Genomic DNA, 18,681 nt, shown 5'->3' on the forward strand with positions numbered 1-18,681 from the left:
AGCCCAGCTCTAATAGAATTTGCATTGGGAATAGAGGTTGGGATTGCATTGGGCCCCTCCAGCCAAATCTTGTCCACACAAGATTGGTTCGTCTACCCTTTGGCCATACATTCATTTCAGAAAGGTGACTATCCCAGTAGTCCTACTGAAGAAAACCAGATTCAGGCTGAAAATTCCCTTTTTCCTCCCAGGATAGATTTTGGCATTTACCAAGTGTTCAATTAACGCGCATTAGCATGCCTCTGCATGGACAACACTTAAGCCACAAATTAAGACAAAAGGTATTTTATTCAAAAAACGCCAAGTATAAAAAAAAAAAAATAAGATCTCTTTTATTCCCCTGTACAGTATTTCACTCAGATAAAACCAGCAGGCTACATGCTGCTCAAAACACAGCCCCAGAGAGGATCCGGAAGGCACACCATCCAGAACTGCTTTTCATAAATCTATGCTATATACACAAGTCAGCAATGCCCCTCCCCCATCACCCACGGACCCCATGCCCACTCGGGTAAGCAGGCGAGGGGGCCCGCAGCAGTCAGGGAGCTGCAGCAGCTGTCCCGCCTGAGTCCCGTCACCCTATGAACAAACAGAGCAAGCGTTGCAGCCTTCCCCAAAAGGTCCCCAAGTCAGAGGAGGAAAGGAGAAAAGAAAACTATGGCGGCAGCTGTGGAAGCTTGGAGCAGGAAGGGAACCAAATAAATAAATAAATAAATAACATTGACCTCCAGGTTAGAATGCGCATCTTTCCAAGGAAAAAAAAACAAAAAACCCAAAACAAAACAAAAAAAAAACAGGTAAAATAATTTAAAGGCAAAATTAAAAAAGAATTAGATCAACTACAACCCTTTTGTACACTACCATGCCAACTGTACACACATTTACAGTTTTTCTGTTGATTTGCATTGTTTGTGCATTTGTGTGTGTGTGTGTGTGTGTGTGTGTGTGTGTGTGTGTGAGGTCTTGGCTTAGAAACAGTTAAGTAAAAACCAAAAAGGAAGACCAGTTCACTTGGGAGTTTTACTAAAGGAGGTGGAAAAAGGGCAGGTGGCTCAGCATTTGGCCCTGTAGCCTCTTCCATGGCACCTTTCATATGAAGGATGGGGGGAAGGGGTGGGGGAGAAAGAGAGGGAACCAAACCCAGGCAGATTTTTGGAGAAGCAGCAGGTAAAAGAGGCAAGTTCAAGTATTTCTCCCAGCACAGCCGGAGTCCCCACAGAAGGCACTCAGAAGAGTCGGAAGAGGTGACAGGGACTTAAAATGGTGCTAGTCCTATCCCACCCCAACCCGATTTCCCCCTACCCGACCCATCACGGCATTCAGCAGAACTCTTGATGAAGGGAACAGTTCCATGGCTGGATTCTGATCCACTCCCACCCCACCCGCCACCCCTGGGATTTTGCAAAGTCCAGCAATGCTGGACACCGATGAGAAGGAGAGCTTCTATGGGAGGAGTTGAGGCCTAGGACGGCTGGAGTGGAGTCTCCTCCTCCCTTTGGGAGGCAGCCTCCAGGGCCTGGGGTCTGGAATGAGTTGTAAATGTTGTTCCTGTATCAAGCACTGTCCTGCTTGGAGAGAAGTGTCACTGGTACTTGGGAAGCTGGAAACAGACACTTCCCCTCCCTTGAGCATCTGACAGAGAGGGGAGAACCTGCCCGAGAAGCTATTTGCTGGGCCCTGGCAACAGGCTGTGGAGATGGATCTCAGCAGTTTCCTGGGGCAGGAGCACATCTTGCATCCATGGATGGTTCTGGATTTCTTCAAAGGATGGCCGATCTGATGGTCTCAGGGCCAAGCACCATCTAATGAGATGTTGACACTCTAGAGAAAGCAAGATAGAGGTTATGAATGACTCAATTTGTTTTTGCAGTTCAAAGGTCTTCCCACTTTGCTTCCCAGAGGCCCACAAGTCAGGGATCCAACAGAAAGCCTGCCCTTTCTAGAATGCTTATTCTTCAATGAGAAGGTATTAACTAACACCTAGATGCTCCAGTATGCTTTCAGCTAAAAAACAGCTCCTCTCTTAAACCTGTAGTTTTCAAACTTCAATAGCTAGGGCCTTTCCCACGACGCCCACTCAACAGAAATAGGAAAGGTGATGACAAGAGATTTTGATGAGACATCACTAAGCACGATGAGGTGATTCAATTCACCTACCGACTTACAAATATGAACACCACCCACGATGAGGTCACTGGAACCACAGTATTTAAGAGAGCCTGCCTTAAGGGAGAAGGCTCAAAGAGCCCTCAATTTTTCACTCCCTGGCAAAACAGCCAGGAGTTGGAGGGATCAGGATCCTTTGGTACTTAAAAAAAAAACCTTTCAGTGAAACTAAATGGTCTTTTCTTAATATTCTCACACACGCTCTTCCTCTGACCCCCCACCAAGGCACCCTCAAATGCAAACCATGTGATTCCTGCAGACCGGCTCTCAAGTGTGAATCATTTGCCTAGAATTCTAAGGCAAGGGCCATGGTATCTCCTGGAGACTGAAGCTCTCCAAACTCAAAGACCATCCCTGAGGACTAACAGCCTCGTGACTCCTGCCTCTCCTCAATAAAGGGCTTCGCAGAAGTTACCTGAAGAGACCCTCTGCCTGAAGAAAACTTGGCCCCTGATGATCTCCTCATCGTGCTCAAAGGGAATATCTCCACAGACCATATCGTACAGCAGGATCCCCAGAGACCAGACGGCTGCCGACCTGCCATGGTAGCGATGGTAGCGGATCCACTCTGGAGGACTATACACTCGGGTCCCTGCAAGCCAGGGGAATAGGAAGGAAAACATACTTTTAGCAAAAATAAAACACAAAGCAACTGAGAGGTATGCTGAGTAACTCTTAAAAAAAAAAAAAAAAAAAAAAAGCACCACCCTACTTCTCTCAGCAGCTGGGTGAACTCCATTCCCCCCGCCAGGGCTAAAAGGAGTGGATGAGAAGCTTATGGCAGCTCTCCAACCCAAAGCATTACCCACTTCTCTACCAGCTCAGACCATAAACAGCTCCAAGAAACAAACAGGGCTGGTCACAGACCCAAAGCCTGAGGCCTGTATGAGGTAGGACCACCCTCAGTGGGAGGAGGGGATGAATATCTGCAAAATGAAGGGGGGTATCCCACAGACTACCCTTAAACTGCATTAAATGTCCTTGCCCAGGAGCCGGGGTGAGAGTCTCATTTCAGATATGACCCAGGCAAGGACACTTGTACAGTATCCTAAGTCAGGGTGCCCTTTGAAAGGCCTTCCTCCCCACCCTCTGGATGTATGGGTAGACACCCACACCCCTTCCTCCCCACACTGGAAAGGTAGAGAGGCAGGGCTGGCTTCAGACCACGTGATTCCTGTTTACAAACTTTGAGTTGTAAAAAAAAAAAAAAAAAAAAGTGGGGCCATCCCGCTGGTGCTCACCAGGGGGCAGCAAAGACTGGAAGGAAAAAACATGGGAGGACCCGGCCAGCCATTAACTGTTAAATACAAAAAAATGCAGCCCAACCCAGCGTCCTCCAAGGGCAAATAAACACAAACCACAAGCCCCAGTCACAAGTTTTGAAAGGCTGTCGTTTGTTAGGTTAAGCCGCTCAGATGATGACCCACCCTCCCGTGCTTTGATCTCAAGCTCCCCCTTCCTTCTTTTCTGAAAGAACCCTCTCCAAGCCCCTCCCTAGGATAGGTTTTCATCCTCTCTGCGGAGACACCCAACTAATTTTCAAACCAGCAAGAGATCTTATTTCACAACATTCATTCCCGACTCCCTCACCCCACAACACCAAAAAAAAACAAAACCCAACAACAACAATGAATTATTTAGCGAAACTACTGTTTCTATTCCTTATTCGTCCCTAAATCAAAGGGGAGAAAAAAACCTGCAGCTCTAAAAACTACCTTACCGAAAACTAACTCCCTTATAAAACAAAACAAAAATGACAAAACCGGCGTCAATTTTCATCTCTCCCGCTCTCTCCTCCCCCTTCCCCCCTCCCATCCTTTTACTGGCGGGGAAACTGGGTCAGACTTCAGAAATCTGGGCTACGGCCGGTTGCCCGCAACCTCTTATTCATCGGGAAAGCTTGGAACCCACTGAATTCCACTTAAAAAATAAAATCATGCCAGAAACATTACAGGTTCAGCTGGCTTGAAATCCCCGGCTTTCCTACGCTGGGAAGCTCTCCTTCGCCCCACCCCTGCTAGCATAGAGCCAGGCGGCCCGATGACCTTTACAAAGGGCCGGAGAGGAAAGCCTACCCAGGCCTCCAGGCCAGGCCGAGTCACCTGGGCAGTTCCCTCCCGGGCAGCTCCGCCCCCAGGCCTGGCTCACCATCGAAGTCCGTGTAGACGGTGTCCTTGAGCAGCGCCCCCGACCCGAAGTCGATGAGCTTGAGCTCGCCGCGACTGAGGTCGATAAGGATGTTCTCGTCCTTGATGTCGCGGTGAAGCACCCCGCAGTTGTGGCAGTGCCGCACGGCCTCCAGCACCTGCCAGAAGAAGCTGCGGGCCAGCTCCTCCTGCAGAGCCCCCCTTTCCGTGATAAAGTCGAAGAGGTCTTGCACCGGCTCGGGCCTCTCCAGGATCAGGACGAAACTGTCGGGCCTCTCGAACCAGTCCAGAAGCCTAATGACGCCGGAGAAGCCCGAGCTCACCTTCTTCAGCAGAACCACTTCCATGGGCACTCGGGTGCCATTAGGCTGCAGAGGGGTGAGGGGGCTGCGTTAGGGCGGGAGTCGGAGGGTGCCCCTCACCCCACCCATCCTGGGGGTCGCCCCCTCCAGGGTACTCACCAGCTCTCCCCAGTCTGAAATGCGGTCCTTCTCCACGTGCTTGATGGCCACCTGGAAAGCCCCCCAGAGAGCGTTAGGTTCCCTCGCCCGGGCCAAACACACCCGTGCGCCCCCCGTCCGGCGCGCCCTCCCCGCGGCGGGCCGCCCACTCACCGGCAAGTTGTCGGCGACACGGATGCCTGAGTAGACCGAGCCGAAGCCGCCACTGCCCAGGAGCGGGCCCACCTGGTACTGTGACTCCAGGGGCTCCTTCTCCTTGCCTAGGAAAGGGGGAGTCACAGGGGACTCAGTGCCGGCCCGCGAGCCCCCAGCTCCTGCCCTGGAGGTCCAGCCGCCACTCCATCCTCGGGTTGGGGGGGGGGCGCTCACCGGGCGCCAGCTTGGTGGCGTGCAGGTCGTTGCAGGGCGCGGCGCGCAGGTGGGCAAGAGAGTTGATTTTGGACAAGAGCATCCCAACCTCCAGGATGTCGGCGTAGGGACGGTGTCTGGAGGAGCTGCAGCAGGAGCTGGGGCTGGGGTTGTGCCGGTGGCTGTGCCTAAGGCTGGGGCTGAGGCTGCGGGTGGCGTTGCGGCTGCGGCTGACGCGGAAGGCCGAGGGCGAGTCGGAGGACGACTGGGGGCGCTGCCGGGGGCTGGCGGCTGACGGACACGCCGGCGGGGTCAGGCAGCACTGAGGGCGGAGGGGTGGGCGGCTCGTGGGGCTTGTGCCGCAGCGCCGCGGCACAGGGAGCTTGTGGCTGCTGCTGCTGCTGCTGCCGGTCCCGCCACCGCCGCTGCCGCCAAGTCCTCTCGGGCCTCCTCCGCCACCGCGGCCGCTGCAGCAGACACCCGGCTCGCCCTGCCGCCAGGAGTAAAGGGGCGGAGCGCGCCGGCGGGTGGGGGGCGCGCGGGCGGGCGGGGATGGGGCGGGGCCTCTCCGGGAGGCCTAGGCGGGGAGCGGGGCTGCCGGACCGGAGGAGGGAGGAGAGGGGGTGGGGAAGCGGCGGGACAGGGCGACTCCCCTCCGCCCCCGCCCCTCGCGCTCAGTCGCCGCGCCCCAGCCCCGCCCCCGCCGCCGCGTCTCCAGCCAACCAGAAGCCGGTTGATCTGCATAACACGGCGCGCGACGCCCACGCCCCCGCCCAGCTCTTGCGGTCAGAATGGTCTCTACGCCGCCACGACGTGGCGGGAAGGAAAAGGCGCCAAAATGGAGGGGGAGGGGCGCGGGGCGTGCGGGTAGGCGGGAGCTGGGTGTCGAGCCGCTAGGGAGGAAGGATGGGGAGGGGCGTATCGATTCAAACCCAAACAATAACAAAGCCATCAAAGGCCGCCCGAGGCCGGCTCTGTAGCTCTCCATTTCTCGGGGTTTTTGGGTCAAGGGCTCGAGCTGGAGCATAACAAGTTGCGCAGAGACGACGGGCGTTGGTGTCTCAGGCCGGGCGGCCGGCGCGCCGGGGTGTGAGGGACTGTGTGTGTGGGGATGCCGACGAGGGTGGTCTTTATGTGTGACTCAGACGCAAGACCTCCAAGTCGGCTTGGGCGGGTTGACCACGCGCTGTGGGCTCGGGTTGGATCTCCCGGGGGTTGTGTGTTGGGAGCGCGTAGGGGGCGAAAGATCTGCAAGATATGAGTCACGGCGGCTTCACGGAGGGAGTGGAGGTGTCACAGGCCTGGAATAAAACGGGGAGAGCTCCGCTCACTCGGGGGAGGGGTCCAGATCGCGGTTGTCACAGCCGGTGAAAAGATCAGCCCCCAGATTCCCTAGCAGATTTTTATTTTTAAAATGCTGAAAGGTTCCAGTGAATCCTGATGCCTAAGAAGTGATGTGTGTCAGAGTGCCCTGTAAAGAGGAAATCACGAAGCAAATGTTAGTATTGTGATGCCAGATGCTGTCTCAGCCCCTTCTGTGAGGGCGGGAGAGAGAAGAAAATTCCTCATCTAAAGCGAGGGTGGGAGGGCGCGCTTGATTTAATCAGAGTTTTCACGTTGTATTCACCTTTTCATCAGCCTGTTATTACCAGTCAGGCAATACTAGCAATTATTGGCTGCCCCCGAGTCTTGACTCAAAGGAAATCCGCCCCCCTGCCCCCCTTGGAAAAACATGGAAACTGACCAATTCGACTTTCATCCTTTGTCCTTTTAAACTTCTTGTAGAGTTGATAACGACGTGTGAAATGAGTAAATTAAAATTCTATGTAATCCATAAATTGAATTGTCAGGGCCTAAGTAATTGAAAGCTAACTACATCCTATTTTAATTTTTTTCAAGTTCCTGCCACTTAAAGGAAAAATGAGGAGATCCAAGGATCTGAATAGCTGCAGTCATTAATGAATTTAAATGTTTCATTAAAAGTTTTCTACAGCACTTGTTATATAAAAATGCCCAGATATTTCACAACTTAATTTATCTCGTGAAATATTACATATTTTCTTTTGTTTGTGTACTGTGGCCTAATTCATTCATTTTTGATGACTAGGAGAAAACCCAAGGGAACAAAAATTATTCCTTCTTTTACAGATAGGGAAATGAAACATAAATAGGATGATACAGGGTCATACAACAGCTAAGAGAGGAAGAGATGAAATGACCCAAATTCAACTCCTGAGTGTTCAAAGCTTTCCTCTTATTGGGGTCTAAAACTGTCCTTAGCACTGAGTAAGACATCAAGTATCAATGTACGTGACCCCCACCTCTGTCCCCTCTACCCCTCCTTTCCTTTCATAAGCCCTACTGGACTGTTCTCACTTGTTCCCACTCACCTAGCACTTTCCACACTTTCTGCCTTTGTAGAGGCAGTCAACCTGTTCTGAGAATATCGTCTCCTCTTCACTTTTATTTAGTCTTTCCAGACTTCAGGACACAATTGTAGTTCCACCCCAGATTGCTAAAGAAACACCAAGCATTCTTTCACTGTCTATTCCACTTATCTGACAATCATGTGTTTCTTTTTTTTGGTTTTTAAAAAAAATCTATTAACTTTTCAGTTATTTATATCTTGTCTTCCCATTCCTTGAATGAATACTTTATCCAACATTTGTTAATGAAGGGGAAGATCAAAATGGGTCTCAATGAAAAGGTCATGATTAAAGTCAATTTATACCAAATTTAAGTGAATTAAGTGGGCTTAGGCAAAATAAAATAAAGGTTAAGAACAACATTTAACCTGAGTTAGCCTGCTTTCAGACCTGGGATCTGGCACCTACTAGTTATGTGACATTCGTCAAGTTACTTAACCTTTCTAAGCTTTAGACTTTGAATGGAGATAATAATAGCGCCTACGTCACAGGGCTGTTGTAAGGTGCAAATAAAATTGTGCACATAGGGCTTCCCTGGTGGCGCAGTGGTTGAGAATCCGCCTGCCAGTGCAGGGGACACGAGTTCAAGCCCGGGTCCAGGAAGATCCCACATGCCGCGGAGCAACTAAGCCCGTGTGCCACAACTACTGAACCCCACGCCTAGAGCCCATGCTACACAACAAGAGAAGCCACCGCAATGAGAAGCCCGCACACCGCGACGAAGAGCAGCCGCTGCTCGCCGCAAGTAGAGAAAGCCTGCGCACAGCAACGAACACCCAACGCAGCCAAAAATAAATAAATAAATTTATATTAAAAAAAAATTCTGCACATAAAGCATGTCTAACAGAGTAAACTAATAAATATTAGCTATGACGGCAATGATGCTGATTGTGATTATGACAATGATGATGAAAAGGAAGAATTTTGGAATGGTCTTGCACCTTGGAGGTTTCAAAGATAAAATGCTAGCTAGTTTGATTTTAATCATCTTGGGAGAGAATGTGATTCAAAATAGTTCTATAGGGACTTCCCTGGTGGCACAGTGGTTAAGAATCCACCTGCCAATGCAGGGGACACGCGCGTTCGATCCCTAGCTCTGGAAGTTCCCACATGCTGCGGAGCAACTAAGCCCATGCACCACAACTATTGAGCCTGTGCTCTAGAGCCCTCGATCCACAACTTCTGAGCTCGCGTGCTGCAGCTACTGAAATCCACGCGCCTGAGCCCGTGCTCCGCAACAAGAGAAGCCACCCCAATCAATGAGAAGCCCACGTACCGCAACGAAGAGTAGCCCCTGCTGACTGCAACTAGAGAAAGCCCGCATACAGCAACGAAGACCCAACGCAGCCAAAAAAAAAAAAAAAAGTTGTCTACATTAAATCAAGTTCAATCCTTTTCACTTTCTCTAGATCTTTGTAGGGCTAAATACTTAATTAGTTTTAGCTGAAGTGATTAACATTTAATATGGTGGGTTCTTCACAGCTGGAAATTACAAAACATGGACCTTGCTTGGCAAAGAGCTTTTATTTACTTAAAACTGCTTTTAAAGATAATTATTAAACATTCAAGTATGTTTTGAGTTAAAAGTTACTCTTTGAAGGTAGGGAACTTGATGTTTTGATTCATCAAACTATAGTTGTAATAATAAAAACAAGCACAACTGGTGCCGTCTCAAAGATTCTAACAAAGAATCAGAAAAATCACACTAATAATTAAATGACAAGTGCTTCTGGAAATATAAAGGCCATAATTATGCTAACAGTTCTCTGGAAAGGGGGAGAATTTGTTCATGTTAATTTGAATAGCCAAATTAATCCTTAGGTGGTTTCCATATTCTACCTGATATGGATTTAATCAAGTCATTGTCAAAGGAATGACTTCAGCAATTTCTGTAATCACAGTTTAGAAGAGGTTTGAAAGGGGGGATGCCTGTTCGCTGTCTTTTAAAGTACCTCTGAGTCTAGCTGATGCACTTATATAACTAGGTCTGTATGGCTCTTACTCTATAAGCTATTTGCAATTAATTGGATAGAAATAATTCGGGTCTGCATCTCATTTCTCTCCTAAAGTAAGAATTACTGCATTTTAAAATTTAATGTTTAATTTTGAAAAATTTACCATTATTTTTTATTTTACTCTCTCCTTGTTTGATGAAATAAATAGAAAGGAAAATTTGGAGAAGGTCAACTGCAGTACACTTCTTTTTATATCTTAAAATATGTCCAATTACCTCAACATTTATAGAATTATTTAGAAAAATTTCAATTTCACATGTATTTCGTATGTGTGGAATATATGTGAAAATCCGCTACAAACTGACATGAAACAGTCTAAATTTAAAAACACTGAAGCCTCTGGGAATTCCCTGGTGGTCTAGTGGTTAGAACACTGCGCTTCCACTGCCAGGGACCCAGGTTCGATTGCTCATCAGGGAACTAAGATCCTGCAAGCCGCATGGCCAAAAACAAACAAAAAAAAGACTGAAGCCTCGATGGCCAATAGGCACATGAAATGATGCTCATCATCTCTAATTATTAGAGAAATGCAAGTCAAAATTGCAATGAGGTACCACCTCACACTGGTCAGAATGGCCATCATTAAAAAGTCTGCAAATAAAAAATGCTAGAGAGGGTGTGGAGAAAAGGGAACCCTCCTACACTGTTGGTGGAAATGTAAATTGGTGCAGCCACTATGGAGAACAGTATGGATGTTCCTCAAAAAACTAAAAATAGAGTTGCCATATGATCCAGCAATCCCACTCCTGGACATATATAGGTACAAAACTATAATTCAAAAAGATACATGCACCCCTATATTCATAGCAGCACTATTTACAATAGCGAAGACATGGAAATAACCTAAATATGGCCATCGACAGATGAATGGATAAAGATGTGCCATATATATATATATATATATATATATATATATGACTGAGCCATAAAAGAGAATGAAATAATGCCATTTGCAGCAACATGGATGAACCTAGAGATTATCATACTAAGTGAAGTAAGTCAGAAAGAGAAAGACAAATACCATATGATATCACTTACATGTGGAATCTAAAATATGACACAAATGAACTTATCTACGAAACAGAAACAGACTCACAGACTAGAGAACAGACTTGTGGTTGCTAAGGGGGAGGGGGGTGGGGGAGGGATGGAATGGGAGTTTGGGATTAACATATGCAAACTATTATGTATAGAATGGATAAACAACAAGGTCCTACTGTATAGCACAGGGAACTATATTCAATATCCTGTGGTAAACCATAATGGAAAAGAATATGAAAAAGAATGTATATATATATATGTATAACAGAATTACTTTGCTGTACAGCAGAAATTAACACAACACTGTAAATCAACTACACTTCAATAAAATAAATTTTAAGATAAATAAATAAATAAAAATACTAAAGCTTCCTTTTTAAGTTGTAATAATTGTGGTAGTGGTGGACAGCTAAGAAATCCAGAATGGACCAGCTTCAGAATAGTCAGGAAATCTATGTAGTCAAGTTTGAACTGGTTCTTGTCCTTGATAAGATGTGACATTTGCTTCAAGTTTATAAATCTCCTTTAGTCAGCTTCCAATTTTCTCAGCAAGGTTGGAGAAAGGGTTTTTATTATTTATTCAGTAAAGTATATTTAAATTCATTACCAATTCATTTGGTGTTTTTTGGCTGCGTTGGGTCTTCGTTGCTGCATGTGAGCTTTCTCTCTAGTTGCGGCGAGAGGGGGCTACTCTTCGTTGTGGTGCACAGGATTGCGGTGGCTTCTCTTGTTGCGGAGCACGGGCTCTAGGCGTGTGGGCTTCAGTAGTTGCGGCGCCTGGGCTCAGTAGTTGTGGCTCGCGGGCTTAGTTGCTCCATGGCATGTGGGATCTTCCTGGACCAGGGATCAAACCCAGCCCCCTGCATTGGCAGGCGGATTCTTAGCCACTGCACCACCAGGGAAGTCCCTTTTTTTTTTTTAAAGAATAAAAATAACCTAGATTTATTTTTGGATTTTTACACATTTAGTACTGACAATTTCAGTAAAAATAATCAATATTTATCAAAAGCACTGTACACAAAGATTTTATAGTTCCTGAGTATTACTGGATAGATTAAAAAAAAAATGGAGTAGCTCAGAATGTATAAAGGCTACAGGGAGCCTGGAGACTGCTATAAAATACCTTATTAGAAGACGAGGAAAATGTATGCCGTAGATCAAAAAGACAGGCACATGCACAAAAACCCTGAATGCTTAACTGATAAAGAATAGGGGCTGTATATGTGCATGACAGAGACAGAGACAGAAAGAGAATTCTCTCAGAAAGAGAGAATTCATATGTTTGAAAGCTGATGAGGGGACTGTCTGCCATCTTCTAAAGAGTAGAATAAAATTGTTGATGCAAGACTTGGAAAAGTCACAAAGCGCACCTAAAGAAAAGGAAAAAAAAAAATTTGCTCAAAAAGATTTCATGGAATATCTTGCTAGACACTAAAAAGATGGTAATGAAAACATTTGTTTATTGTATATCTCATTTGTCTTTTAATAGTATACAGCTTTACTTTTCTGTATTTGTTTACTCTCTATAACTAGATCATAAACGTACTGAGGGCAGAAGCCATCCTTTCATTGAATGTTAAGGCTAAGTGTCAACAGTGGGTCAAGTGAAAGCAGCTAAAGTGACACTGTGATAGCAGCCAAAATTAAGCAGCAGAGATGTGCTGGCCATTTTTCTAAGCACTTTACGTGGATCCTCATATGAATCCTGTGACATGGGCAGTTTTACTATCTTCACTGGTTTACAGATAAGTAAACAGAAACAGAGAGAAGTAATTTGCCCAGAGTAACATAGCTGAGTGGCGCAGACATCTCCTCCCCACCATGCCAGTCTGCTTTCCCAAGGAACACAAGATGAATTTAAGGGATTTAACAAGGTAAGCTATGATTAAGTTCTAACTGAGGGTATCACCCACAAGAGCAGCATTCAGAGGAGGCTGAAGAAGTCAGGGAAGGCTCCATGGAGGATGTAGAACTTACCGTGGATCTTAAAGGATGAGTAAGATACGAATAGGTGGTGAGGACAGACAGAATGCGGGGAGCAACCTCAGGCGTTTTGCAAAAGATGCTTTGTGTGATGTTCTTTGTATTCCCCAATGCATGGAAAATGAATGAATAATAGTTTCTTTAAATAAATTGAAAGCAGAAAGCCAGAGAGAAAAATCAGTAGGACCTCCTGATGTCATGAGGCAAAATGTGAAAGAGATGAAAAAGATGATAGATTTTATTTCAGTCTTTATTGAAGAAGAAACTAGGAAGACTCTCTATTCAAATCATCTCTTGACACTTGCGGTTTGGGAATAGTAGCTTACACTGTAGTTAACACACAGGGCGCTCAAGATTCAAATGACAAAGAAGACATGCATTAACATGATTGGATGAAATCCGCTCAATAATTTGGAGAAACTTACATTTTCAACATATACTTCCTCTTTTCCAATTCTGTTTTAGCTCTTTTTTTAGGTTGGGTGCTGCTAAAACAAACATGGACAGCTCACCACAGCTGCAACTAGAACAACTGTACTACAAATATGGAACATTTTTTATGGCCTTCAATGTATAATTTTATTATTTATTTATTTATTTTTTTTGCGGTATGCGGGCCTCTCACTGTTGTGGCCTCTCCCGCTCCGGACGCACAGGCTCAGCGGCCATGGCCCACGGGCCCAGCCGCTCCGCGGCATGTGGGATCTTCCCGGACCGGGGCACGAACCCGTGTCCCCTGCATCGGCAGGTGGACGCTCAACCACTGCACCACCAGGGAAGCCCTCAATGTATAATTTTGTCAACCTTTCTTTGAATATCTAAGTATGATCTTGCTCACTCTGGAGAACTAGTGAAATGTTCTATCCTCTTTATAGAAATAGTGCTACTTTTCCCTGGATAGATTAAGCTTGTTTCTGTGTTCAGCAATGCTGCATTATTAGAGAGACACCCACTCACTAGATGAGAAACAAACTTATCATTGGCAGTCATCAGAATTACCTCTGAAGTCACTCCTATGAATGGGAGGTATGTTGGCAAAGAGCCAGTCTTCTTGTGCAGGGCTGTAAAGACAACACAGATTCCATACTTTAGCCCAAATTACATATATATCCCCGAGTTCAGTCTATCTTTACAGACCAACACAAGGCCATTTGGACTTCTTGCAGCTTTCTCTGATCATTTCAGCCAATAGCTTTTAAACTCACAGCAATTATTGTACTAGTAATATGACACAATCATTCTTCTGCTATCTGTTCACTGTCTTCATAGCATCATCTTTAAGAGCAGCAAGCATTAACTGAGTGTCCACCATGAAAGGATCCATGTTTCTCCAATGAGACCATAAGCTCTTCAAGCGTAGAGACTATATTGTAAACTTTTTAAAACCACATAATTTGTTTATTTATTTATTTATTTTTGGCTGCGTTGGGTCTTTGTTGCTACATATGGGGCTTTCTCTAGTTGTGGTGAGTGGGGGCTACTTTTCGTTGCGGTGCGCGGGCTTCCCATTGCAGTGGCTTCTCTTGTTGCATAGCACGGGCTCTAGGCGTGCGGGCTTCAGTAGTTGTGGCTCGTGGGTTCAGTAGTTGTGGCTCATGGGCTCAGTAGTTGTGGCACGTGGGCTCAGTAGTTGTGGCACACGGACTCAGTTGTTGTGGCTTGCGGGCTTAGTTGCTCTGCGGAATGTGGGATCTTCCTGGACCAGGGATCGAACGTGTGTCCCCTGCATTGGCAGGCGGATTCTTAACCACTGTGCCACCAGGGAAGTCCCAGACAATTTTTTTAAAAACTGAATTGAATTAAACCCAGAAGAGAACACATTTAAGATTCTGTGAATTTCCCTGACTCAGTCTTTGCCCCTGCTATTCTTATTATATATATATCATAATGAAAAGACAAGTGGTTGTTGCGCTTTCAAAAATAAAGAGTTCAGAGCAAATTTTTGCCTTTCTCAGAAAAGCGCTTTAATAAATTAAGATTGCCAGGTTCCTAAGCCAAAAGCTTAGAGAATTAGGTTCAGTCTAATTTATAGGGATAATATCTAATATTAATTGAGCATTTACTGTGTGCTAAGCACTAGTCTAATAATCGCTTTATGTGCCATATATACTGCACATACATATTAATATATATGATATTCATATGGCACATGTACATATATTTTTTCTCTAATCCTCTTGATTATTATTATACCCAGGAAGGTAAAAAACTTGCCCAAGGTCCACAGGGGAGAGAGGCACAAGCCCTAGTACATGGATATATGCTGATTAAAACATAGACAATGTATGGGGTAGCTCTTTGTGTGTAAGAGGTCACACTCAGAGCACAGAGGGCCACGAGCCAGGTTAAATAAAATCAGGAAGCAAGGTAATGAATGGAAAGACAATAGAGTCAATGGATAATTTCCTTCAATATTGTGCCCAAGAGAAATGAATGGGGACTGGAACAATGTTAAAAGTTAACGGTGTGAGTGAGTGGTGACAAAGAGGAATGGCTGCTGAAAATGAGATCTTCTGGCAGCTAAGCATGTGGGATTAAGTGTTAGCCTTAGGGTGAGGGGAAGCTATAATCTATGGCTGTGAGACAAGAATCTTTTGTGTTTTGCAGTGGTATTGACTAATTCAGTCAGTTAATCAATAAACATTTGCTGAACAGCTACTATGTCCAAGGTACTGTGCCACGGAGACACACAGAGGCAAAAGACACAGTTCCAGTTCCTGCTTATGAGTCTTTCTGTCCTGATAAGGCAAGATATATAGAATCATGAAGATTGAGCTGGAAGGAAACATAAAGATCTTCTCATCTAATCTTTTTAGTTTTATAGATGACCAAAACCAAATCTCAGAGGTAGGAAGTGACTTGCCAAAGTTCCCATAGCCTTTTTAGAGCAAGGATAGAATCCAGACTTGATTACCACCCCAGGCTCTTTCTGTTTTCTTATATAGGTGTAATTAGTAATGAAAGGTAATATTTGCCAAGTAGCAAATTAATGGTATAGGCAATGCATCGCTTCTTACCATAATATGTTTACAATTAAATGCTAAAATTTTTTCTGGGGAATTTTCAGGTGCAGAGGGACTTTCCCAGTTGTCTCCTCAGCTGCTTTAGCATGAAAACAGAAAATGGCCCCTCCTGTGTGCTCTCCAAGCACCTGTGCCACCTCAGTGATACATATCACATGTGATCTTGATACGTCTAGCCCAGTAGTTCTGAAAGTGCGTGGTCTTCAGACCAGCACCACCTGGAAACTTGTTAGAAATGCAAATTCTTAGGCCCACTTCAGATCCACTGAATCAGAAACTCTGGGGGTTGGGCTCAGTGATTTATGGTTTAACAAGCCCTCCAGATGACACTGATGTGCTTTTGAGCTTGAGAACCTCTGGTCTCTCTAAATGGCTCTCCAGAGAGATTGCGAGCTCCTTGAAGGCAGGAACCATGTCTTCCATAGTTTTTATGTTCCTAGCTTAGTACCAAGCCTTGAACATAGCGGATGTTCATAAATATTTCTGGAAAATAAATAAATAAATAAATGTTTCTGAAACAACTCTAGGAGTGAACATGGTAAGGCAAAGTATCCTGTTATCCAACTTACTTTGTGTACTGAACACCTTTAGATTCACTTTATGTTATGGGCTGATTAGTGTCTCCCCGGCCCCAAAATTTGTATGTTCAAGTCTTAATCACCCCCCTCTGTACCTCAGAATGTGTATTTGGAGATAGGACATTTAAAGAGGTAATGAAGGTAAAATCAGGTCAAATGTGTGGGCTGTAATCCAATATGACTGGTGTACTTAAGGGAAGATGAGGACACAGAAGGGATGCACGGAGGAGGGAAGACCATGTGAAGACAAATAAGACAGTTATCTATAAGCCAAGAAGAGAGGCTTCAGAAGAAACCAACCCTGTCAACACCTTGATCTCAGACTTCTAGTCTCCAGAATTGTGAGAAAAATTGACTTCCAGGAATTCCCTGGCGGTCCAGTGTTTAGGACTCAGCGCTTCCACTGCCAGGGGCCTGGGTTCAATCTCTGGTCGGGAAACTAAGATCCCGCAAACCACAAGCCTTGGCCAAAAAAAAAAAAAAAAAAAATTTGATTTCCGCTGTTTAGGCCACCAGACTGTGATATTTTGTTATGACCACCCTAGCAAAGTGAATACACTTTGTAAAAACTTCTACAAAAACAGTGGCTTTGAAATCCAAGAACTCCCATCCAAGCCTATGACAAGACAATCTTATTTTTAGATGACTCTATAACCATCTTTAGACGTTAACCATTAAAGTGTTTGTTTAAGAAATTATTCTTCTATGCTCAATATGAACACAGATTTTGGAGTCAGACAGAGGCGGTTGGGTTTGAATCCTGACTCAGCCACTTGGAAGTTGTGTAATCTTAACCTCTAAAGACTCAGTTTCCTTGTCTATAATTTGGGGCTAATAATAGCTCCCTCCTAGACATAACTCAATAATTGGCAAGTATATCGTAGGCACTTAGTACATGGTGACTTAAAAATGATAACTAACCGAATTATTCATATTGGCCTTCTCTGGGAGATGGAATTACAGCAAAATTTTACTGTAATGTTTGAATCAGTTCAACAAACATAGTACTATGGTGACTTTTTAAAAGCCTCTATGAAATGACAGATTAAGTATTTTTCAGGAGAATAAAAGAATGAGAATGTCAGGGACGCAGTAGAAAGACGTAACACCCAAGAATAGTTTAATTGTCTCAAACTGCTGAGTAATTAGACTGGAAGAAGGTAGGAATTGCTGATTTTGTCTTGTGTCCCCAGAGCCTAATATGACACCTGGCACTTACTATAAGCTCGACAACTTTCAGTTAAATGAAAGAACGGCTTTCTGCAAGGACAGCTGTACAAATTTTACAAAGATATTTCGACCGAAGTATATTTACACTGAACTGGTGGCTCTACAGCATTTTGGTGTCATAGAATCAAAACTTTAATTTTAACCTGGGAATTCCACTTTGGGGAAATAACCTAAGAAAATAACTCCAGGACTTCCCTGGTAGTGCAGTGGTTAAGAATCCGCCTGCCAATGCAGGGGACACGGGTTCGATCCCTGGTCTGGGAAGATTCCACATGCCGTGGAGCAACTAAACCCGTGCACCACAACTACTGAGCCCACAAGCCACAACTACTGAAGCCCGCGCGCCTAGAGCCCACGCTCTGCAACAAAAGAAGCCACTGAAATGAGAAGCCCACGCACCACAACAAAGCATAGCCCCCGCTGGCCACGACGAGAGGAAGCCTGCACACAAGCAACAAAGACCCTACGCAGACAAAAAGAAAAAAGAAAAAGAAAAGAAAAAGAAAGAAGATAACTCCAAAGGGGAGAAAAGTGTTATTATTTTAAAATGTCTACAATTGTAGTAATATTCAAAATCCCTGCTTCCCCCAAACTGTTCTGACCATCCTCACCTGAGTGGCCCAGTGCCCCATACTTCTGACCCTTTGGGATCAGTTTCCCTCTTTAAACCGTATTTGTCTTGTGCCTGCTTATCTTTGGGACCTACTCAACCAACTAATCTGATAAATTGATTTAAACCGAGGTGCTAATGAATGGTAACGGCTGAATGAGAGTCCACTCCTGGATAACAATTGCATTTCAGCAGCACCTTACGCTGAAGAATAAGTAATACATTTCAGGCATGTGTCCCGGCCATTCGGGGAAGATATTTTAAGCAGGGGGATTTCCTCAACCCCCTCAAATTACACCATGTAGACAGCTGCCTATCCCACATGATCTGGCCAACTCCTTGGCATCCAGTTATCAGCACTCAGGGGACACTAGAGGAAACACGTCTGTTCCTCTTCTTAACAGCGCTGGGAAACAGTGACTGGACTATTTATGTCACTTAAAGGAAAAGGGCATTTACTCTGGAAACTATCCAGAAGGTACACATTCCCTGGGTTTAGACGTAGACTCTTCTCTACCTAATCTCTGGGGATGGCTGAGTGACTGGTGCCTAGATTAACCAAAATGAGTGAGCTCCGACATGGAAACACTGAGAAGGGACGGTAACATAGCGTTAAGCTTCACAGGTGAAAAGATCCTAGACATCGATAAGAA

General features: G+C 45.3%; 1 protein-coding gene across 2 annotated transcripts; it reads right to left on the reverse strand.

The window, feature by feature from the left end:
* Positions 1–269: 269 nt before the first annotated feature.
* On the reverse strand, positions 270–5,619 carry PIM1 (Pim-1 proto-oncogene, serine/threonine kinase). 2 transcript variants are annotated; one of them, XM_029243847.1, is made up of 6 exons: positions 5,144–5,619; positions 4,928–5,034; positions 4,775–4,825; positions 4,315–4,681; positions 2,582–2,758; positions 270–1,821 (listed from the first exon to the last, which is right to left on the reverse strand). In XM_029243847.1, the coding sequence occupies exons 1-6, from the start codon at positions 5,223–5,225 to the stop codon at positions 1,664–1,666; spliced, it is 942 nt and encodes a 313-aa protein (XP_029099680.1). In that variant the 5' UTR covers positions 5,226–5,619; the 3' UTR covers positions 270–1,663. The 2 variants fall into 2 exon arrangements, with proteins under 2 accessions (XP_029099680.1, XP_029099679.1); XM_029243846.1 differs by having other exon boundaries at positions 4,775–5,034; positions 5,144–5,590.
* Between the last annotated feature and the right edge of the window lie 13,062 nt (positions 5,620–18,681).

The sequence above is a fragment of the Monodon monoceros genome, unplaced genomic scaffold, assembly GCF_005190385.1.
Source record: "Monodon monoceros isolate NGI ecotype Baffin Bay Population unplaced genomic scaffold, NGI_Narwhal_1 Super_Scaffold_3, whole genome shotgun sequence".
Classification (NCBI taxonomy): Eukaryota; Metazoa; Chordata; class Mammalia; order Artiodactyla; family Monodontidae; genus Monodon; species Monodon monoceros.